This window comes from Plectropomus leopardus, chromosome 2, assembly GCF_026936395.1.
Source record: "Plectropomus leopardus strain MGB_pleo_1.0 chromosome 2, ASM2693639v1, whole genome shotgun sequence".
NCBI classification, from domain to species: Eukaryota; Metazoa; Chordata; class Actinopteri; order Perciformes; family Serranidae; genus Plectropomus; species Plectropomus leopardus.
Window position 1 is genome coordinate 31,240,920 of NC_142177.1, and position 24,462 is coordinate 31,265,381.

At 38.7% G+C, this 24,462-nt stretch overlaps 2 protein-coding genes across 2 annotated transcripts in view; one reads left to right on the plus strand and one right to left on the minus strand.

Annotated features, from left to right (window-relative positions):
- On the minus strand, positions 1-24,301 carry ppm1j (protein phosphatase, Mg2+/Mn2+ dependent, 1J). The gene is made up of 10 exons (XM_042508437.2): positions 20,782-24,301; positions 11,769-11,883; positions 9,293-9,622; positions 7,541-7,653; positions 6,863-6,947; positions 6,308-6,426; positions 4,693-4,756; positions 4,332-4,439; positions 3,261-3,412; positions 1-2,366 (listed from the first exon to the last, which is right to left on the minus strand). Exons 1-10 carry the CDS (start codon positions 21,042-21,044, stop codon positions 2,219-2,221), a joined length of 1,497 nt encoding a protein of 498 aa, XP_042364371.1. The 5' UTR covers positions 21,045-24,301; the 3' UTR covers positions 1-2,218.
- tafa3a (TAFA chemokine like family member 3a) overlaps positions 11,774-24,462 on the plus strand; it is a 173,443-nt gene continuing 160,754 nt past the window's right edge. Inside the window, exons 1-2 of the transcript XR_015779601.1 lie at positions 11,774-11,911; positions 15,279-15,363. The gene's annotated coding sequence lies outside the window, so the exon portion shown is untranslated. The remainder of the gene's footprint in view (positions 11,912-15,278; positions 15,364-24,462) is intronic.

Sequence of the window (24,462 nt, forward strand, 5' to 3'; positions counted from 1 at the left end):
TGGGAAAAAATCAGATTTATTTCTAAGCTGGTACACTTTATCCCTCTACCTTATATTTTGGTAGCTCACGTTCTAGGACACACCATCTCTAAACAAAGAGTTAATGGATAGAAACATAAAAAATAAAACATCTGATGCTGTTTTACAACAAAAGCTGTCTTTAAAAATATATCTTGATAATCTAAATAACAACATGACATAACAAAAATGGTACAAAAGAGGTATGCAGTACACTTAAGGGCATCGAATGTTCTTCTAATAGTCAAATTTAGTGCATCTGAAGAAAAAAAACTCCTTCAAATCTTAATAAGGCATATGTGTGAAGTTTATCACATCTTACTATACCGAGACTCTCCTCTGAGAGTTAAAAAAATGAAAGTTAAATTAAAGAAATGATACATTACTTTTTATATTTTTTTAAACTAAACACAACTGTTCTCTTTATCGTGATGACAAAAATAAAAAAAAAATCTATGAGCACATTCAATAAAAAGATGCCACAAATCAACAGGCTACCACAGAGCATGTGCAACAGTCTTCAAGTGCCATCAATCATTCATCATAAACACAGGAAGTAAAGTAATACAGACTGAATCTGTGTGCTGAAAAAAGGTCCATTCCTGTTTTTGCTTCCTACATGCTTCTTTAATGTACAGACATGACGCTAATGATTTTTTTTCTTTTTGCTGTTTATGTTTTATATATTGATTTACAGATTTCCATCCTTCTGTCATAACAGCTAGGGGTGGGCAGATCAGTACCAAAATACCAATACCAAGTTTTTGTTTTGAAGATCAATTCCATCATTAATAGGACTGATACTAATATATAGTCATCAGTCTCTCTCTTCTACATTGTACCCATTTGATTTTCAAGAGTAAAACTTATCTGCGTAAACCATTTGGATCAATATATCTATTCAGTGATCAAGGATGCAATTTGATCAATCAATCATATCATCATCTTTAGGATGTGCCTTTATTTTGAAATTCTTTGCAACTGTCAGCGGCAGGCAGATTATGGCCAGCCGCCAAGAGAGGGTAAACGAGGATAGTGCCTTTGAATAAATCAGCAGAGTGGAAATATTTTGTATTTTGGAGAAAATAAGGGTCAACATACAGAGCACATGCTGTATGAAAAGAAAAATTTTATGGGATTAACAACAATGTACCTTCCTGGCCGGGCATCTCAGTCTGCTAGCTTCTAATAGCAAAGAAGCAACATTAGCTGCTCTGTTTCAATGATGTTAGACCAAAACACATGTATGTGGGCTGAAAGTACTGCACTGGTTTGTCAGGAGATGCAGCGACTTTATCCAGTGCTGAGTAAGAAAAAATATAAATATTACATTTAAATTGAAAGCTAAATTCTGCAAGACGGTAGGCTAATTTATGTAATGTTAAAGTGCTTAAGCTAACATTGTGTGACAAGCAAAAAACAGCTGTTTGTGATATCATTTCATGTCAATTGCAGGTCCCAAAAACTGCAGTGTTGTCCAGAGAATTGATATAATATCATATTATGATGAAACTGGTGGTTTACAAACTATAATTGGTCATTATTGGCTGTTATTCCAGCAGACTGATTATTTACCTCATAAGTCACGACACACTGCTTTCCCCTACATTAGACAACATAAGCCACCTTTAATAATAAAAGTATCTGTATTAATATTGGTGTTTCTGGCCCTGTATTACTTGGTATTGGATTGAAGTTTTGGTATCACCCACCCCCAATAACAGCATCTCTTTGGCTTCCTTGCATTCTTTACTGCAATCCTCTTTAAAATATGATTGTGAAACTGCAAGAGGCTTTTCTTTTTCTTTCTTTCTTTCCTTTTTTTTTTTTTTACAAAAGAGTCACATTCAGGGCATGACATGAAAATGAGCAATCCATTTAAAGGATTGAGTAGCAGTCCAGCCTCAAACATAAACAGGAAACGAAAATACAACAAGGGTTTAATTCTCACTGGCAACTTTCACAAACAGCAGGTCTGGGAGGAAAAGTTCTCTTATAATGTCAATGAAAATTTTTAGTTACATGACCGAGACCAACCAAATGATGTTGGATCCTGGGTTGGGCTGAAGTAAAGTGACGCGGTCTGGGTTGATGAAGGTGCGGCTCAGACCGAGTCCTCTCAGTGACAAAGGGGTTTTGTTCTCCCGTCGCCCCGTCAGTTCAGGGTCGTCCCCGTCATAGCAGTCTCTGCAACACCTTGTCATGAGTCTGACTCCTGCCCCGCCAGTGGGATGACAAACACTGTGATGTCATCACCTGAGCCCAGTCTTTCGTTGGGTAACCGCCAGCCGCGCTCTTTAAGCACACCGCGTGATCTCATCAGCAGGTCCTGGGCTGCCAGAGTGTACCTGTATAACAGGAAAACAGTCATTACACCATGCACTATCATTTTAAACGAACATACGCACACATACAAAAAACAGATTCATATTTAATCAAGTTAAGTATTTCAGACAAAATAAAGTTAGCTTTTTGTGCAGTGGTTTCTAAAAATGATTTCAGTCCCTTAACTGTCTGACTTAGTTCAACTGCAGGGTAACACTTAACAAAGTCAACATAAAGGCTAACTACGTGATTGATTTATTAGGATAAAACCCCCTGAGATGTCGTTCGTCTAAACATATGTCAAAATAACTACAAATCCACAGAGGAATGACAGAATAAATAAATAAATAAATAAATAAATAAACAACAAAAGAACAAAAATGAATATAAATTATATAAAAATACATTAAACAACCTCAATATAATACAACACAACTATATTTATATTGATAAGTTATAATTGTTGAAAACAATGTAAAATGGCCTTATGTCTGCTTTTAACTGTATAATAATGTATTATTAAGAACTTATTATATGTTTAAAAATGACAAAATGGGAGGCGTGCTTAAAAGGAAAGTCCATCCCAAAGTCAAAAATACATATTCTTCTGCTTACTATTACTTACTTACTATTACTTACTTATTATAAAGTATTATCTGGCCGAAGCCATAACTTGTACTGTATATGCTATATATGGTTCTATGTATTCTGTATATACTATATACACTATATTCTTACTATTACTAAGCACCATTTTGCAGGAGACTTGAGTATTTGTCACCACCAAGTGGACATATTGAGTCCGTGCTCATGCATGATTTATGAAACTTTAGCCTTCATGGAGACCGTGTTCGCACGGCACATGACAGAACATATAACCAGAGCAGAAGCCTAGTGTAAAGGATTATTTGGCATACCTCATGGGATCAGAAGGGTCACAGCAGGATAAGTAAGCTGACACAGCATCTGCCACTTCCCTGTCTGTCGTTACGTCCCATAATCCATCTGTGCCCATGACCAAGACGTCGTCTGGGCCGTGTTTGTTTTCATCCACGTTATAAACCTTTACCTGTGACAGAGAGACACATTATTGATTCATATTTATTCATAGTTCTGTCATGATTTATAGAACAATCTTGCATAGGTAGTAAGCTTTTCCTGTGCTCAGTGCTGGAAGATTAGAAACTGTATGCTGACACACAAAGGGCATGACCCCCATTTACAGAATTAAAGCTGCTCATGTTCATTCACATTTTTTGACATTAAGTTGATCCACTTATTTAGAGTGATGTAACAACAAGATTTAGATAAGCCATGTTCAAGAAATAGAAGCGTGATAATATTCTTGTAATGCCGAGCTGAGAAATGCTTTAACAGGAAATGAGAAATAAAGTCTGACGAGGGGCGGAGAGTATTTTTAACACCATAAAACAAAAATAAGAACTGCTGAGATGAGTGGCAAGATATCAAAAAAGGATGTGCGCACTTGTAGCTGCAAGTGTTATAGCACTGTGCAAAATATACATTTTTATCAACTGAAGAAGGAATTTGATCTTGAAAACAAAGATATAGTAAGATCTTTACAGGTCAGGGATTATTATGTGAAGGAAATAAAAAAAGAAATTGTATTATACTGAGGTTTCCAAAGTGAATTCTGTTGCAGCTGCTGCAGATAAACGGAATAAATCAAGATATAGCTTGAAGTTGACGTTTGCAAAGTTAAACCTGTGTATGACTTTATAAAGAAGAAGTGTGCACCGAGTTATTTTGTTCCTTTGATATTGTATATTGGATTGATAACAGAAAAAGTCATAATTAAAAAGATCTTTAAAATTTACTGGAGACCTGCAAAGAAGCTATAAATAAAGCTGGTTTCAGTTTGTTTCTTTGCACCAAAAACCCCAAAAAAGGGCTCCAAAGTGACTAAAGCAACAATATTATTTGGGCACTGCTGATTCGCACTGCTGCATCTGACTCTTCACACTCACCTCAGGGACACATGAGAGGAAGGGCTTGATGTAAATGTTGGAGTTGTACACCTTCAGGTCGTGATCTCCAAGCCCACGGGTCACTCCGATTGTCGCCATGACGCGTGCCTGTGTGAGGACAAAACACAAAGTAATGTGGGTTATTGGCTTGGGATGTGATTTAGTTCTCGGAAAATCCATTTATGAGGGATTATTAAGTGAAGACAATGTTCTCTCAGACTAAAATGAAAATGTTGAGCAGGTCTCATTTCTACCCGGGCCGACACTAAAGTATTTAACAGATAACTTGTAGATGAAAAAGTGCCACACAATGATGTTCAGCTGAAGATTATCTGTGGTGGTTTTTTTCCACATTTCCTACCTTTTTACCCTCTCCATATATCAGAGGGAATTTTAGGTCATCTTCGACGATAGTCTTATAAGCCCTACAACAAAACCAACAAACAAATGTCAGATGTAAGTTACTGAAACACAACTGTTTGAAAAAGTATTCAAAAACAATTATAACTAAATAAATGAAGTCTTTTTCCAAGCATAAATTCCAACAATTCACTTATTCTAGTTTTGTAAATTTTTGTATTTGCTGGTTTTCTGTTTTTTTTCCAGAATTGTAAATTTGAAGGAATATTTAACTCATAAAACTATACTTTGTATATCAATTACTCACCTCATATTCAGTAAAAATTGTGAAGACAACTGTTTTTCTTGTATGTAACCACATTATGAACTTTGACTTAACTTGTGCAGTATAACTAAGTCTCATTTATGAGGTCATATGCTCAGTACTTCCTGCTCACTGTGCTCAGTGGAATCCACATGCAGAGTTAAAATGCATGCACTTGCAAAGAAGTACTACATGTATACGGAAGTGTTTTTTAATAGTAATGTTACAGTAAAAATGCATGTGTTTGGGAAGTTCTGAGCACATGGTGAAATAAATGAGACTTGGATTTTACTGCATAAATCGGGTGAGAGTTAATAAATGGATGTTTTAAAGTTTTTCTTCCAAATCATCAATTTTCTTTTTCTTTGTTTTTAGATTCTTCATTCAGTGTGGAGGGATGCGAGAAAAACAAATATTTCTTCACGAATTCAGCGTAACACGGGTGAGTCAATTATCAACATATCCTCAGACAATGTTTCAAATGATATCTAATGAGTTAGTGCCCGCTGAATGCCATCATCATGTTACATATGAAATGTAATGTTTTACTGAGGTTAGGTTTGGGCAAGTTAGATTATTTAGGTTGGATTTAGGAAAACAATCATAACTTGGCACTGCCACATTACATACTTAACTTTAAGTTACATTAGGTTTAGGAAAGTAAAGGAATTAAAGGAAGGTAAAGGAAGTTAGGTTTAGGAAAAGAAATGTGGTTGGGCATCACAAAGTGACAATGTACCTTTAAATAACCAAATTAAATTCTTTTCAAACTCTTGGGGAAGGTCCTGTGTTCGTTTGGCCCATCCACTTCCCCTACCCGCCTCCTTTAGCCGATTTTGCTTTTTATGCTGCTTCCTTTTTTACCACCATCAGTGCATTTGTCATGTAATCACGTCCTTTTTATTTACATGGGTAATATACCAACTACTGGCTCACGATTATGTGATTATCAAATGTGCACATAGTGGTGCATTACTTTTCAAAGGTATAGGTACACAGTGCACAACAACAACCCGAATTGATATACGAATGATCATTTTGTTGGTTAAGTATTCCTTCAATATTTGAGGTTTTCAACTTGTTCAAAATGCAATTTACACAAATAAACTGTGATGAAAACTGATATTCCATAGACTAAATGAATAATTGATTCATTCAGAAAATAACTTGCAGATCGTTAGATGCTGCCCTTGATTGGAAATCCTTATTAATTTGTCCACCAACAAACTTTTGAATGTTAAATACAGAGAAAAGTATTCATGAATAGTGATTAACTGTCAGACGTGTAATTAAAAAGGATCTCCAGCTTTACCAGCCAGTCATGGTGTGGTCTCTGTAGAGCATCTTTTTCCCCAGCTCACTGTGCTGGATCCTCCGAGGGAACTCAATGTGAGTGAACTCATTACCCAGGAGCTCTGGCCTCAGGAAGCCCTGAAATGTGACACACAAAATGGAACAAATCTCATAAAACTGCAACACTTTACTTTAGCCCAAAAGTCCATAACGCCTCTGAAGAAAAGACTGCATGTGTAACTGAAGACCTGCAGTACAGCGTGCAGCAAAGTGAAGGAACATAACACCTCCCTGATTTAGCAGCAAACATCATCCACCTACTCTGTGACTCACAGCTACAACTAAAACAGGCAACCGATGAACGTCAGATTATGTGAGTGTGATACAGGATTTCCTAGTCTTCATCACACTCAACTGAACTTAAAACCTCCTTTGACGAGTGCAGATCAACTGTTTATACTCTCCTTTTAACAGCTTGCTATGCACCTATAAGATAATTAAATCCTCTTAAACAGTTATTGTGCTGTTAATCATGTTGGTAAAAAAATTGTATTTAAAGAAGGCAGAAGAATACCAGATACTGTAGCCGCTGTCTCTCTGACTCAGGTGTGAATTCATTCGTCATGGGAACAACTTCATTATTTCGTATGATTATGGCCCTGCAGAGACAAAGATGGAGATGGGGGTAAGAAGGTTTTTTTAAATGTTTTATTTTTCCCATATTACAAAAATAGCTCATATGAGTACATGATGTCTACATGTATCGGACACTTAGATATAAATTTTGTCAACAGATAAGTGTAAACATGAAGTAAGAAGACAGTATTAGATTCAGTGTTAGGTTTACAGATTTGTATCTGAAATGCAGACTTTCATGCAGGAGAGCTTTACTCATTGTCGCAAAAATGAATTAAAAGATGGATGTTTGAAATTAGATCACATGTTTGTGGAAATGACAACCAAAGAAATCCAAATTTAAGACAATTTAATAATTTTTAAGGACTAAAATTTAGAAAATTTAATTTTTTAAGGAGCTGCAGAGAGCCTAAAGTAGGTTGGTCAGAAAGAGCATCAGTAGGTTACATGGTGCTGCAGTACACAGAGTGAACCCCAGGGGGCACAAGAAGCTACACTGTCTGAGAAGATTGAGTACTGAGTATAAAGCTTCATGCACTGTGCTGTGGAGAGCGAGAGTAAATTACACATATTACATTCTGTGGTGTGCAGTATGAAGTTTATTTAGGTCTCTCACCTGCTATCTCCAGCATTGGCTACGTAGAGTTTTCCCATTAAATGAATGGCAGCTAAGGCACAACACCCACCAGAGATGGCATATGATGTTTTTTCCTTCTCAATTAGGTCATCCTAAAATAAAGAGAGAGAAACACAATCCAAGTAAAGACAAAAGGCCACAAAACCTCAGTGGCGTAAGAGCTCACTTTGCCTCTCATCACCCTGAATAGCTCATTATTTTCTCCATAAATATTCATATTCAAAACAAAACAGCACAGTGCTAAAGGGGAGAAACAAGGAGGCTTTGAAGAATGCATTACCCAGGATGTGGTTTGTTGTCAGTATCATCTAAACCAAACAGTAGTTGCATCAGGTAAGAGAGCATCACTTTGAGCTCATTGACAGATTTGGCCTATATGCCCAATTTGAATCCTCAAGTTTGAATACTTAATTAACAGACAAGAAGAGATTTTAAAAATTACAGCCTGCAGCCATGCTATCAGCTCTGCGAGGCTGCACGTGGGCACAGCAGTGCTTTGAGCAAAATGCTAACATGCTCACAGTGACAATTGCTGTGTCTCAATCTGTATTCTCTCGTACTTATACTTGCTCACGCTGACAAGTATGACAAAATGCAGTGTATTCTCATAATGGTCAAAAAGTTGAGTTTGGGATGCTGGACACTTCTCACCCTCTATGTAGAGGCAGGGAAGGGACCTCTTAACTGGTGCCGGTCAGGGAAGCAGCTCAGGTAAACCATAGATGTATAATAATAACAGGATACCACACACCAGGATGGCACCTATTCAGTCCAATGGAGTTGTTTGTCTGGCACATACACCCCCAAAATTTTTTAGCCCCCGGGTTTACTTCCATGGTATGCAGCCTACTGAATATGGGCAGCAGTGTTTCTCCTGCTGGTCCCTCCTGCGAGGTCGAATCATAGACTTGAAATTATGATGATGTGATTTAAAATGCTTTTCTTAGCTGGAGTAAAGTTTTAAGCAAACAAGCAAACAAGCTGGCAGATATTTTGGTGGCCAACAATAGTTGTCACAGTTGGCAGTAATGCTTCTTCTGGCTGCAGTTTACCAATAAAAAGAAGGTTAAATGTTGCAAATGTCATTTTCTGTAAGTGCACAACAGCCGTGCTCAATTTGAGACAACACTGCCAACAAATGTAACCCTGGTCTTATCCACATTTACCATCTTGGGTTAGTGAGTTAGCATGCAAACAATTTTTTCTAATGAACACCAAACAGAAAGTACAGCTGAGGCAGATAGAAGTGCCATTAGTTTTGCAGATATTAAAGCATAAAGAATTGCATAAAGTAAAATTTTAACCTGGTGATGGCTTTAGATGAAGAGTGGAGGATCACCAAAATGATTACAAATAATTTTGAGTGGGGTATGAATGTGTGTACTAGATTTCATGGTAATGCAACCAATAATTGTTCAAAGCGGTATATCAACTGACTGACCAACATATGACTTTGTCATTCCTTGAGCCACACCTCCAACGTGGCTTAAAAAAGCTTTGAGAAAAATAGATTTACCAAAATGAGACCTTTCTCTTTCTGGCTTTGGTCTAAATTCTAACAGACCTGCTACGATAGGACGCCTGAAGGGTTTCATGGGAACTGAAGTTAAAATCTTCAGAAATGTTGCTGTTTGTACATAAAAAAGTGCATAAATACCTCGTGCAGCTTGAACTATGCAAAATGCTGTTTTCCTGTTTTCTCACATAAGCTGTTAGTGATCATCTGCTTACCATCTGTGAGAAGGCGGTCTCTATGACTCCCATCACCAGGCTCTCCAAACTGACAACCTTCTCCATGTGAAAGCGCACTGTTGAGTCGTTGACAGCATCGGGGTCTTCTGTTTCTTGTGCGGCCCCCTTCTTCGTGTCCGCCTGGTATGGGCTGCCGTTCTTAGCTAGGCAGATGGGAGGCGCACTGTTGGGGCTCTCCAGCAGGTGGCAAATTTCACTCAAACGATCTCTGATGAGGCGGTGAAGAAGCTTGGAGGCCATAATGGCGGCACCAGAACCTGCATGTCCATCAAACACGCCCCAGAAGTGGAGAGGGATTCCTGTACCATCCTAAAAAAATGATATTAAGATAAAAATGTATAAAATAAATGTCATAAAAGTATTATTTAGTAATATTTCCTATGGTTTATAAATCTCTCATGAGATTACATCTCTGAGCAGAAGGCAGAGATTTGTGAGGGTTTAGGCTCTGGGTCTGCAGCTGGTGACATTTTATTTTAATGCTAAGCAATATGTATCTTCTGTTTCAGGTCTCAATACTGAACCAAATTTGCAGCAAATTTAGATGATACTCTTATGGGAAAGCTGACAAGACATTAAAATCTTGTTGCTTTACTTTACATGATTCATATGGCATCATTTAAGTCTAAAACAACACAGGACAGCAGTATGCAGAAAATATGAAATTGAAGTTATATTACATTAAACATCAAGACTATCCCTAGAAACGGGGTCGACAGAAGTGATGGAGAGTCTGAAAGAAAAAAATCCTCATTGCAGGCGTTTTGCTGATCTACCATGATGCCACCTTTGCGACTGCAGGAATGTTTGCAAGCAGTCTGTCTGACTAACAGATGAACAGGCACAAGACATCTGCTTACCACTCTGATACTAAACAAAAGAGGGGGAGGAGCGCAGTAAGGGATGATGTAATTCATTTACACCAAATGGAGGACGAGTGTGTATATGTGTGTGTGAGTGTGTGTATGTGTGTGTGTGTGTGTGTGAGAGGACGCACCACAAGCGTAGTCAGTCTGTAACAGATAGGTCTGTCCTGAGTCCTGTAAGTGTGTTTACTCCTCCGTGTTGGTAATTAGAGCTGTTCTGTAATTGTTTGTGTTTGCTTTGCTGAACTGTAATTTACTCTGCCTTTACTGCGGCCCATGTCCCTGTTCAGCTTCTGCTGTGTTTTACTTTTCGGCATGCTGTCATGGGTCTGTTTTTCTTTCCTCTTTTCTTTATATTTTAGTTTATTTTTTAAATTCTTTTAAAAATTTTTTACGGGGGCTTTTAGCCTTTAATGGATAGAAAAGCTCAAGTTTGAAAGGGGTAGAGAGAGGGGATGACATGCAGCAAAGGGCCGAGGCTGTGCACGGGGTTCCCGCTCTACCAACCGAGCTACTGGGTGCCCCATTTCATAATCTATTTTGAGGGTCTCTGCTCATGTTTTTTGTTTTGTGTGACTTCCTGCCTTAGTGACTGTCTGCCCTGCCCTGATTTGATTCACCTGTCCCTCATTAACACCACGCTTCCTTGTGTGTTTTCTCTGTTTTAGAGTCAGATCGTCTCTATTGCTGCTGGTGTCCCTCGTCCCTCATGGTCCTTGCATTGTCCTGGTTAGTTTAGTTTTATATTTTTCCTTGTTCTTTTGGGTCTTTATTTGGGTCTTCTTTTTTTGTTTATTTGAACTGTGAAATGTGACATATGCCTTACATCAGCTTGTTTCTTGATATTAAGCTGGCCTGGGATTATAAGTGTCAACCAGCCTCCTGGCTAATTCTTTCATATTTACAGTAGGCTAATATCTATTAATATGTACTGTCCCTAAGAAATAAACAGGATACATTAAAAAAAATTACAGGGCTTTAGAAACTGAGAATCAAGTCTGCAGTTTATACATGTGACCCCTTTCACATTTAAGTAAAGGTCTAAACACAGGTCTGACATTTCAAACTTAACAAAAGACAATACAAAGATTCAAATGAAAGTAGTAGAATTTGGCAAAAAGTCTTGTTTTTGATCAGTTTTGGGGGGACTTTGGGGTCTCTGCAGTTGTATCTTATTACCACAAAGCTGAGGGTGAAGATAGAAACATCTAAAAAAAGGCTGTCTTGTATATTTTTTAACAACTGGGACTTGTTTCTGATTTTTCGCTTTGTAATGACCAGATGAGGAACAGTGAAAGAAACATCATTTGAATGGTTAGTCTACATAGTGAAAAATTAGAAAACCCAAAGTAACTTGCGGTGAATTAATCAATACTAAATAGGTTACATAGACACCACTATTGGATATCATACCTACAATGCATATGATTAGTGATTAATTAATTTCAATGCACTACTGCTCAGACTATACTGTTTTAAGATTTTAAACCTTAGACACCCTCAGGACTTAGTACACTGACGTCAGATTTAAAAACATTTTCACTAATTGTTTATTGCAGACATGTTTGGGCGCTTGCCCCTTCGCTCACCCCATTGTCCTCCAGCAGAGAGGAGTTGCGGTGTTTGCCACTCGGCTTCTTCACGAATAGCTTCTCACAAGAGGCCTGGTCCTCGTTCAGCATGCTCTTCCCCGCATTGATCACCCTGATGGAGAAAGAAGCGAGGAAGACAGGTGAGCCTGGAGTCAGATGATTTATATCGTGTTTGCTCTCATTCCTCTAACCACATGAAAATGTAATAGCAGCCAGAAATATGGAGAGAGTTGAAGAGTGAGGGGGGAAAAGGTAGAGCAGGATGCTGTCATGTCCCAGAGGGAACTTGCAGGCAGGATTAAGTGTTTTTATTATGAGCTGATGCCTGCAGAGGATAATAGCTTTAGAGTAATGTTTCATACTCGAGCAGCATCATCTGCCCTGGTGTGTGCTGCAGGAGTGTTCGCTGGAGGTGGCAATGCAGAACAGTGGTGAAGCTGTAGGAAACTGTTTGTGTACCTTTTTCTATGAAAAATTGGAATAAACAGATTTACACTTACACCTTGAAATTTGTGCATGCTCAATCACATGTTTAGTTTCACCAGGGGTGCCAAGCAGGGCTTTTCATGATCCAGCTCTGCAAATAATGTGTAAAACACTGTTATCAGGCATTTTTAAATGCATGATTCACAGCTGAAAGGCCAAAACACACCGCAGCTGAATGGCTTACCAAAACCGTTATCACTATTTTCTATGTAAATCCCCGTGCTCCTGGATGTTCTGTCCCATGACACTTCACGCCACTGTCCAATTTCCAGCCTCTCTGCCCCTGAAAAAATGCGTATATTTCCCACTCACTCCCTGCTTGTACATCCCGGCTCCTGTAATAGTTTCTCCTCTCTGCTCCTGCAGCAGCTTCACTCCTCTCCTCAACCCTTGCTTTTGCTGTATTGAGCATTAGTAGTTATTGAGCTCGACAAATATCTCAAACTATACAACCCACAATCTCAACACTATAAAGACAATGGCAAAAAAAGATACTGCCTGGCAGGCCATTCTTCTGGAGACTGGCTTTTCAAGTGAGAAATCAAGTTTAAGCAGTAGATGTACTCACATGATTTCAAGCTTATGCAGAGATGGAAGAAGTACTCATATCTTTTACTTTAGTAAAAATAATAAAATCTGACATTGACATGCTGCAGTGTGACACTTCTATTGGCGCTGCAGCAGCAGTGTGTTTTCATATAAAAATGTCTGGTTCCTTTTTTTAAACCGTTTATGTCCATTAATTCCAGTATGTTATGCTAAAAAAAAAATAATTAGCAGATTCTTGTGATTTGCTTGATTTTGTTGTGTAATCCTTAACCTGCATTGTGGATTTTTTTCTTTCCACTTTGGATAACTCAGCCAAGTGCAACAAGCTGTAAAAACAACACTTACATATTATTAAGTTGTTATGTGTCAGCAAACTGTTGCTTGTTTACACATCCTGCAGACAGAACATTAGCATTAATTTGGGGTCGTGTTCCTGGCCAACTGGAGAATTTAAATCCAATATTCACTCTCATTTTACTCTCCTCTGGACTTTACAAACTCCTGAGGGAAATATTTCCCTCTTAAGCAGCTAAATGCTTCACTGTTTTCACCAGCTAGTTGCTATCTACCAGCCTCCATTGTCTGGAAATGAGGTCGAAGAGAGCCGTGAGAATGAACCAAAACAGTAAACCTGTGGCCAGTAAAACTGAAACAATGAACTGAAAGCTCTGTAAAGCAAAGGTGAACTGCGGAGTCCAGTAGTAATTCTCTGAGTTTGTAACTTCACATTACTTCCTGCAGTCCGAGGTTAGGGGGCTTCAAAGAGTACAGATGACCATGGCTCAAGGCCCAGGGGGCCATGAAAAGGTCTTTGCATCACTGGTGCTGCTGGAGTGGTTGTGGTCGAGGAGCCCGGTTTGGAAAAGTTTGTCCCCCTCCTTAATTTCTGACTTACTGTATAGTAATTTAATATATTGTTAATGTAAAAATATTGATTAGGGCAGCTGTTATTGCATTACCACAGCATGAAAATCTCAGCAGTAACAATTAATGCAGACTTGATGTTCAGTTGTTAGATTACACAACTCAAGCACATTTCAAGAATCTGCTACTTGATTTTCATTCTTTAATGAAGTGAACAGAAATTGATGTCTGCGTAGAAAGCTAGGGGGAAAAAAAAATACAAATATATAAAAAAGACATGTTTTATAAAATGTTTATCAGTTTGTATAAGTGCATGCGATCTGTGTAAATGGGTGACAACATAAAAACATCCACTGGCATTGGATTTTAAGCTGCCACATTTCACAGACTTGGACAGGCTGCAGTTTGGACCTCATGCTGGTGTATTATATAACATTTTCAGTTTCAATTATAGATAAATGCCACATTAGCTGGATAATACAGCATAATGCCTATTGCGCAATTCCAGTAATTCAAGTATTGTCATTAAGATTCCCTCTTCTTCTTCTGCAGAGGAAGGATTAGTCATTTATCAGCTGGCATCTTCAGAGGAAGAGAAAAGACGTAAGAGACCAAAAATGAAAGAGCAGCATGGGGAAAAACTGGACTTGCAAACACAGGAGCAGGAAAAATCCAGAGTAAAAATCAAAACAAGACTTTTGACCTCTCACTTTGCAAATAGTTCTGCTGATTACAATCACGGCAGAAAATGGTCGCTCTCTGGCCAAAAGCTCTAATATCAGAGAGCAGCAGAAAAAAAAGAGGCAAAAAAATCCAACTGCTGTCCAAATCTGGATTATAAAAAGCCTTTTCACTGTCTAATCAGTTGAAAGCAGCAGACAGGCACCACAGTGTCCTGCACTGCGCTCTGTGCATTAGGACTAATGACAGCGAAGAATTTAAAGTCGCCTGATTATCGTCTAAACTTTCTGCCAAGGCCAAATGTTAGCACGAAATGCAAAGTATACGTTTTTTATCTGCTGTTACTATCAGAGGCTGACGGTGCTTTACCCCCCCCCCCCAAATACCTCTTATATGGTCTTGTCTTACAATGTTACTTTTCTAAAGATGCTTTCACATTGTAGTCTTTTAAAGATCTAGTGTTTAGGATTGAGCTAGATATATTGGCATAAATTGAATATGATAAAGTAAGTATGTTTTCTTCAGTGTTTTCTTTTTATCACCTTTAGGGGCGGCATTTATGTTTGCATAGGAGGCAGGAGCTCATCTATGGAGACAAGTTGTGCCATGTATTTAAAGATGGGACAAACCAAACACTGGCTTCAGGACCATTCATTTTTATGTTTCAGCCACCATAGTTAGCAGCCCCTCTGCGATGAAAGCATAGAAAAACACTGATTATTTAAATATGAAATGGCTTCTGCACATAATACGGCCCCCGGAATTAACATTTTCTGAACGTCTGGATCTTAAGTTAAAAAAGGTGAGCACACATTAGCAGGTGCTGAGCTAGCTACCTATCTCCTACATGCCAAACAGCATTGGAGAAACACTGATTTGGACTGTGAAACTGAGTTATTCAGTGTTTTTATGGGTTTTAATCACCAGGTCCGGCTGTTTTGGAGAGGAAGAGACCTCTGTGGAGGATTTGGCTCCCACTAAAAACCACCTGAACATCTGGATCAGAACTAAGGTGAGTAAACGTTAGGTTAAAAGAGAAAATAGGTAGCAGGTGCTCGGCTAGTGGCCCATCTCTTATGTGCCAAATAACATAGGAAAAACTCTGATTCGTAACACGAAACTGCTTTCTTCAGAGTATTTTAGCGGTTTAATCACCTGGTGCATTTGTTTTAGAGAGGAGGAAACCTCTGCAGAAAATTCCGCTCCCTGTAAAAACCTCCTGAACAATGAACACTGTAGTATTTATTACCAGGAGAAGTTTCAGCTGGTTGCAATCTGCTAGTCTCACTGCTAGATGCTACAAAATCCCCCTAAATCTTACACACTGGACCTTTAAATAAAAACATCGTATGTTAGTAAAGGTAATAATGTAGAATAAAATACCAGTGTAAAGATTTTTTTTACTGCCTTTTTTAAAAAAAAAAAATTAAGACATTTCTTATATCGGCCAAAAATATAGTAATTTGTTTTGAGAAGAGATTAGTTTGAATATAAAAGTGCTTTTCTTTCTACAGTTTTTTTGCAGTGTCATGAAGTTTCGCCAATCCGCAGTAAAGAATCAGCAATTATTCTCTGTTTTGAAAGCAGTCACATGCGCTCAATGAGCTATAATTAAACATAATGTCTTTGGTGTGGGAGGATGTGATTCTAAACCAGGAGCTCAAGCCTTCCTATAATATAACTCTTTCGCATAGCTACGTTTCGGTCATATGTCTCCACAACTTGTGACTGAAAACCTTTTTGGTCATGTTTAGTAAAACTATGTGTGAACCGCCCTACTGAACTGTATATTATGCAAGGAGAGTTTAAAAGAGGAAGTTGAGAGTTCCAGTGAATTCTGTAATTGCAGCTGCCAGACGTTTCAGCATCAATAAATGTGATAAAATGTCTGTGCTTATTAGGCGTCTTCTCTGGAAGAAAAGAAACATTCTGTCGTAACATGTCAAGCTGTGGTTAAAAAAAGTTGCAGTTCACCTCATGTGCTGTCAACCTCTGCAACACAGGAAAGGCTGATGTGAAGTGTTGTGGTTTAGTCAGAGGCAGATCAGTGCTGCATGTAATCCAGTAAACATCTCTGAAATCATCCTTTTTAGATCATGATGTGTTGATAATTTTCCAGTGAAAATCTTAACTTCCTGAAACATGGATGTAACTGATGTGACTATCTTCTTTGCTCATGGCAGTTTTGACATTACTCGTGGTCAGTATAGCGTTTCAAAGTACCTGTATGAGCAGTCTGTCCTGTTGGTGTGCTTTGAAATCTTTCGGCTCATAACACAGACACATGTGAGAGTAAAAAAGTGGACTGTTTGAGAGGATTTTTACAGACTAGATCTCTGGTTTCTACTAAACTGCTCCACGTCAGGTGGAGGTGAGCAGCTAAACATACACTGCAGGCCTGTGCAAAGTATTCATCCGTAGCATGTACTGTAGGAATTCGTTGAGTCATTTTCTGAATTCCTTTGCAGGGAGAGGAAGTTGCTCATCATGTTTGCACGAAACATGGTGCAATGCTGAAATGAAAACTGAAAGGCGAGACCTGACAGAAACAAAATCCCCAGTGCAGTAATAACAGGTACTGTGGTAACTTGAATATTGCTTAGAACATAATGCAGGCATTGTAATGAAAACGTGCTGCAACTTGTAAACGGTGTCTCACCATCCGTTTAGGAACTGGACACAGAGTAGTGTCAACTTAAGTTTGAGCAAGAACTGTGGTATGAATCAAAAACATGTAAATAATTGATCACTGCATTAGAATACATGGAATCCACAGTAAAACATTATTTCACAGTGAAAGTATCTACACTTCAACTTCCTCAAAGCTTAACCAATGTTGTTGGTAATCAGCTTTTCTTATCACTTGTATTGTGCTTAAAAAAAAAAAAGATGGGAGCAATACAGCGTTTCTCCTGGGTGCACCTGAACCATGCATTTTAAACACAGAATAACATCTTTGTGGCCACTTGGCGGCAGAAACAAGTTGTGATTGAATGAGGTTTATTTCCACCTGGTGATTGTAAGCCCAATATCTGCTCTCTTTTAGCTCTGTTTTTGGTCTCCTCCAACTTCAGAGAAAAATATCAGGCTGTTAAGCTGCTAAATGTTTCACTGTGTTCACTGACTAATAGAGAACGTTTTCAGTTGTTTGCTGTTGAACAGCTCGTGTACAGTAGGTTTTTGGAGCTTTATCTCTGAATAATGACAAAATGATACCGTGAGAGCTGTGAGAGTGAGTCAAAACAGCAAACCTGTGGGCTGGACAGATAAATAAATGAACTGAAATTCACTGTAAATTCAAGGGGAGCTGCTGATTCCAGTGATAAGTCTTTGTAGGTTCATTACTGCCTGCAAAGCATCTCATGATGTTCTTACACAAATAATTTTCAAATTCACGTTATCATATTCACATCATATCACACATTGTTATAAAAATATTGATTGTAGCTGCTTGAACAAAAGATTTACCGCATTTTTAATGTTCAGAGTGGCAGGAACTTTTCCAAATCATAGCAGAGATTTAGTTTTCACTGCATTGCTTGAAAACAGAATCATGCGTCCGAATTATCACTGGTAACAAGTTTATGTTACCCTTACCCCTTGATTTTGTGTGGCCTGATTCCTCTTGAAGCAGAGTTAGTCTATAGTGAGTAGGAGTTGAAAACTTCCCCTATAACAATCATCATCATAATTTTTGCATCTTTAGTAATGCAAAAATAATTTATTTGTAGGTTTCTTTTGTCGCTCTTATGCTGCATCTTGCAAGATTTCTAATAACACTCAGTTTGGGGTGTGCCTCTGGAAAAACCTCAGTTTGGAAGACTGTGAAGCCTTTACTCTTCAGCCTAACCCTCTTTCCCAACAATAACGGAGATACCCTGCCCGTAGATGTGGACGTAAACAGCTGGGTATAACTAAGCGGTGTATTGGGATTGAGACATCATCTGTTTGTCAGCTTGATTTTAAAAAACTACTGCCCCTTTTTTCATGAAACTTGGTGGAATGGTGTAGCATTGGCCAATGAAAAACCTACTAAATTTGGAGCATATCAGAGTCACAAGGCGGATACATACACTTTTGTTTACTTTGTGAGCTAGGGTTTTTGGTATTGATGGTGGTCTGGAATCACAGAGAGCTTTTAATGATTTTCTCCTTTACTTTTATGCTGGTGTAACATCTGTTTATTCATGCATTATTAATAATATTTCAGATTTATAGACGTTGATCAATTATATATGAAGTCACTGATGATATATATAGAAAGACTTATTAAAATTTGTTCCCGTGAATATCTTGGCTTGAACTGAAAGAAAATAGCTATAAAAACATTTCCAAAATGAGTCTTTGCCTCCTCACGCTCGTTCATGATCCCAGTGCCAAGCCCTGGATGCTTGCCTCCATATTAAATTCTATTAAATATCCATTTGACAAAAGCACTTGGAGAGGCTTACCTTAAGTGCACTCTCATGTTCATGCTGACACAGTGTTGCACGACGGCGTTATTGCATCAATTAGACTTATTATCTTGAGCATCCTAAACCACCTGTGTGGTGCTATAATGGCAGATAGATTTTAAATCGACAATTCCATTTGACATAAGGTGCCATGCGTCTCTATAAAGTGACGTCTGAGACCGTAACGATGCTCAAAGCTTTCACTACCACATTCTTGTGCAACACGCGACACAACAGGACCAGTGAAAACAAATCAAAACACTGCAACGACCACAAATTCTCATTACTGCCAGAGTTACACTAATTAAGCGATATCAAAGTGGAGAAGTTGCTTGAAATCTGGACGTAATCCAGCAGGGAGGCCTCCAACTGGACCTCATCCACCTGAGCTGTTTGGACATCATTGTTCCCACTCATTACAGCACAAAGGGAGTAAACAGCACCAGACAAAAGAGATGAAGATGATAGATGCCCCAATAGATAAATCTTGCTCTCTGAAGATTTTTATTTCAGCCAGATTGATCTAAAGTGAAGCTTCACAGATGAGGCATTTGTGTTTGGATCAATCCACGCACATCACAGTTCATTAAACACCTGGAGCAATATCAGCCATCTGAGTAAATGAATAACTTCTTCAGTCAATCCCCAATAAACACTCCATTCATCCAAATGTACAACCAGATTACAGCTGCAATTTGACACTGCTGCTGCATTTTAGTGAGTGAACAGAGTCCATATTTCCAGTATTAATTGCTGATGCATTAATGTCGGGGTTTGTTTCATATGCTCACAATGTGATAATTGAGCACTGTTGGGTGTGGACTGTTTTGGCTTTGTTTTACACTCGAGCGCTGACAGCTGATGCATGAGCAGATCAGCCGATTAGGTTGTGTAGTAAACAGCACTGCTAATGCCGTGATTACAGTATCAGTGACTTACATCAGAGTCATTTGCAGCAGAATGCAGATGACAGCACTGGTGACGGTGCACATTCCCACGCACTATACTCTCTTTATGCTTTACAGCATCCTCATCTGACCTCTCTCATTCAGTCTTCTGAGACGGCTTGTCGTCACAAATCAAGTCCCCCTTCCCCTCGAGACTCTCTGTGTGACTCAGCCATTTTTTTTTCCTGTTTCCAACTGGTTATAGGAGGACAGTCAGAGGTGGTATAGCCCATGTACTGTACTCCAGGACTGTTCAGTCCTTTATAACCTAACCCCCCCTCCTCTGGGAGAGTGGAATGTCTGCAAGTGTTTTTCCTCAGTGGGAATCGCCTGAGCAGCAAATCCTGACCAGTCGTGTGAATGAGATGCTGCTGCTTTGTTTCTACCTGAGGGAGCACTGCAGGTGTATTGGAGTATATAAAAGCACCTGCAGTAAAGCCAAGGACATGAGCAGTGGAGTTTTGCCCCTATGCTCACAAAAAAATGTGAATCCTCATTGGTTTCTAAAACCATTTTTATGAGGGACGAAGATGAAACAACTGAAAGTATTCGACAAAAGCACATGTTCAAAGGCTCTTTGTGAATGGAAAAAAACAAATAATCTCCCCTTAAAGGACAAAAAAAGGGCATGAGCTTTTTTTGAATATCATTAAGGTCACGCATAAGAAAAGACACAATGCTTGTTAGTAGCATGAGTAGGTGGACATTTCCTGCTTTTACTTTTGTATCCTCTCACAATAACAATTTAAATTGACCCAAGGAGGAGCCTCTAGTCAAATATATTTGAAAACAAATGTTTATGTGTCATGACCAACTAATTACACACTGCTCCTGATATTTAGCTCAGGGGAGGAACAGTAAGGTAGCAGCAGAAAGGCCATGTTGGCCATCATTTGGCTGCTGCAGTGCTCTGAGAGCTGCTGAGGCTGCAGCAGCACAGGCCTGACACTCATCGGGATATAATTAAATCATAATATTCGGTGATGTGATGATTTTATTTCGGACATTTCGTCCACGAGCGTCACTCACTCTGCGTATCCCGTCCGCCAGGGAAGCCTGCTGTCTCTCTTTAACGTGAGCACCGGCCGTGATGCGTGCTCGGTGGAGTACTGCAGGAGCTCCGGGGTGAGGTCCAAGAAATCCGGCCGGCCGTAGGGGAAGCGCGGCGGCAGACTGTCCGGTCCGCAGGTCTGGCCGCCACCTGAGTGATGGTTGTGGTGGTGGTGGTGTCCGTGCGGCATCATCCCTCCCACCAGAGTGGACATCGCGTTTTTAACTTTGCTAATCATCATCGGCACACACACTCACAAAGATCCGGATGGGAAAATTAAATGCGATGCGATGTTAGAGAGAAAAAAACACAAAACAATACACCGCCGGTGACGAGGATCATTTCAGGAAGCGATTTTTCCCCTTTCTCGGCCCCATGTGACAGCTCTCAGGCAGGCAGACACGATGTTTTCCTCATTCAAACAGAATAAAGCCTCACTGGCTGCGTACAGACTGTAATCCGGCAGATGGCTATAACTCATCTCAGAAGGCAGGGCTTCACAGGGATGTGCAGCCAACCGCGAACATATCAGAGACATCCAAAAAATATCAAACACCGACAACTAATATTTATAGGCTGCTTTAGTCACGGGTATTTGCACACTTTAATGTGAAAGTCAGCCAATGACAAATTTAGGATGATATGCTACCATGATGTCTGGATTTATGATTATTCTAAATCTTCTTAAAGGGACAGTTTACCTGAAAATCAAAAATATCATAGTTGTCTCCTTACCTGTAATGCTATTTAACAGTATAGATTGTTTCTGTGTGAGTTGCTTAGTGTCGGAGATATAAGAGATGTCTGCTTTCTTTGCAGTTTAATGGAACTAGATGGCACTAGGTTTGTGGTGCTCTAAGCAACAAAAATTACATTTGGAGAAACTCAACAGCAATGTATCTTTCCAGAATTCATGACCCGGTTACTCAAGATAATCAACAGACCTTGCTATGAGCAGTTTCATGTAGGAACTATTTTTTTTCCCATGGAACTACGCTGTATCACTGCACAGAAGGAAGAGTGTATTATTTTAAAAAGAAAACAGAAAATGTATGCATGTATTTTTTGATTTTGTGGTATACTGCCCCTTTTAAATAAGTCGAGCAGCAAACCTTATTGAAAGCAGTTTTAATTTTCTTTCTAACAAACTACACTCGTCAATCATATTACCACACACAAGCTCACCTACTGCTAGCTCACCTTACATTACTGAGCTACCTAATATTACAACTCAGCTGAGGAAGATGCCATTAATGTTCACATCTGTCACAAGGCACAACCCTCTCTGAGACATGTAAAGCTGCAGAGCCTCCAACACACCCCTGAAAAAAACATTTCGAACCTGCAAACACAACCGTTGGCTGTTGGCTAAGGCTGTGTTCACACTACAAACGACTATGTGATAGTATGACCAACTACATTATATCTGAGTTGCCATTAAAGTGTTGCTCAAGTACAAGTGATATAGTTAGATCTTCACAGGCTCGTATGTCTGCTACTTGCCACATTTTGCATTTGGTCAAAAAAAAATGATAAATGTCTGAAGCCCATTTTAAGGTTTTATAGGACACCAAAATTACAGCTGCAGCAGTCAAATAATTAATTACATTTAATTTAATTACAAAGATTTAAAGATTAATTTACAGCTCAGTCTTAAACAAAATGTTCTGCCTTATTTCCCAAGCTTGAGCAAGAAAATTTCATACGAAAACAGTTATCTTCCTGAAGCACAACTCAGTTTTTAAAAAAAAAATATATTATACATAACATATTATAATTATACAAAATAAATTAATGGCACTTTAGTAAAAAGTACATCCCTCAAGTCATAATAAACAGGTTATAAATCCTTTATGAAAGATTCCTTATTTAATAAGATAGGCCTACTGGATATTGTCTTGGAGAGCGAAAACACTGATAACACGACAGATTTCTGTAATGTGGTTTATACTTCAGGGAGGATTCTTAGGAACAGGACATGATGAACTGACATGTGATGTTATGTGTATATTGACTATGCAACTGTGGCAAATCTAACCTGACTAATCACTTCTTGTTGCATTGTCACCACAGTGTTCTTCTGTTTTAGTAGGAAAGGCCTGGTAACCATATTAGCCACAATCCCACTAAAACACAGCAGCACTACACAGTTAATCAGAGCACAAAGGAGCTGGAAGTTGGCGTTAGACTAGAGTCCTTGTTTTGAAAGAGGAGCAGCACTAATGGTACATGAAGAGTAGCCTGTAACTGTGTTACATAATCTCTTTTATCTGAGGTCACAGTCCATCTTTCAGCTGACAGCGCTCAAAGACTGAGGCTGATGTGATTTTTAAATGCACCAGTATTGATCATTTTTGCTTTTCGAAATCACCGTCAGCAGGTAAACGAAATATCCATCGACCCATTCCTGCATATTCCAACTGTCAACACTACTCAATAGTAAAGATGTCAACTGTGCTTTTATTTCTTTGTTGCTGTTTTCTGATGATGAATAATTTATGTTTTGAAAGATCAGCCCCGTTGTCAGAGGAAAATGTTGGCACTGTACGCTTCTGCAAACCATGGATACTTTACATTTGCAAATTTCATAAGTATCATATCAGCCTTTCTGAAGTGATGTGGTTTATGAGCTGGCTTTTTCATTTGGAGGTGGAGGGGATGGTCGATAGAGTGTCACATAGGTGAGATGGCTGCCAAGCTGCAGACCAGTTTTTGAGGCCGACAAACAACTAAACTGGTTGTGAGTCATCGCTGTGTTTCCAGCAGCTTTTGTAGGCTCTAAACGCAAGTGTTTTGTTGTGACCTATCGAGACATTGCTGCATTTATATATATAATATATATATATCTTAGGCCACTTTGAACTTTATTTTAGCAAGGTTATAATGACCATACATATTCATTTCTCAGTAGTCTCTTTGCTAAAATACAAAAAATACAACCAGTATACAGCATCAAAAAATGCAAATATTAATAAAAAATAAATCAGCCTCATCAGGCCTAAGTTGCAAATATTTACTGTGACCTCCATTTCTACTTAGCATGTCTTGAACTGTCTCAGGCAGGCAATATGAGATTTACAGTACTAATCTTCTGGTGTATTTACACCAGGTAGCATTCAAGACATTTCCAAAGCTCAATATTGATTGTTTGAGCTACTTTTCTGGATGAAGGTGTCATTTCCAAAATTCAGATTATTATTCAAAATATAATGGCATATTGAAGACTTGATCACAAACTTTTTTTACAGTCTTCTCCTTTTTTCTCTCTCTCTCTGCTAAACAGCCTTCCTCTTAGAAAAGTACGCAGCTAAAACAACCACTGAGCTAATAGAACAACGATCAAAGGGGAGACAAAAATACTGACTTTTTAAAAAACAAACAAAACAAAAAAACAGCTTTTTGAGTATGTATGATTGGTAAAAGAAAAAAATACAGACAGATGAATCTATAACAAATTACTGGAAATACCACAAAAACTTATCTTTTAGGGAAATGTTTCCAGGAATGAATCTGCTGTCAGTTCTGTGCTGTTGAGTGTATTTTCATGACATATGTTTGTGCCTGTATGTGTTCGCCAGTAGATGGAGCTAAAGTATAACAAGATAACTTGAAAACAATAGTGCTGAGATGCTGAAAAAGAGGCCTGTATCATTGTTTGT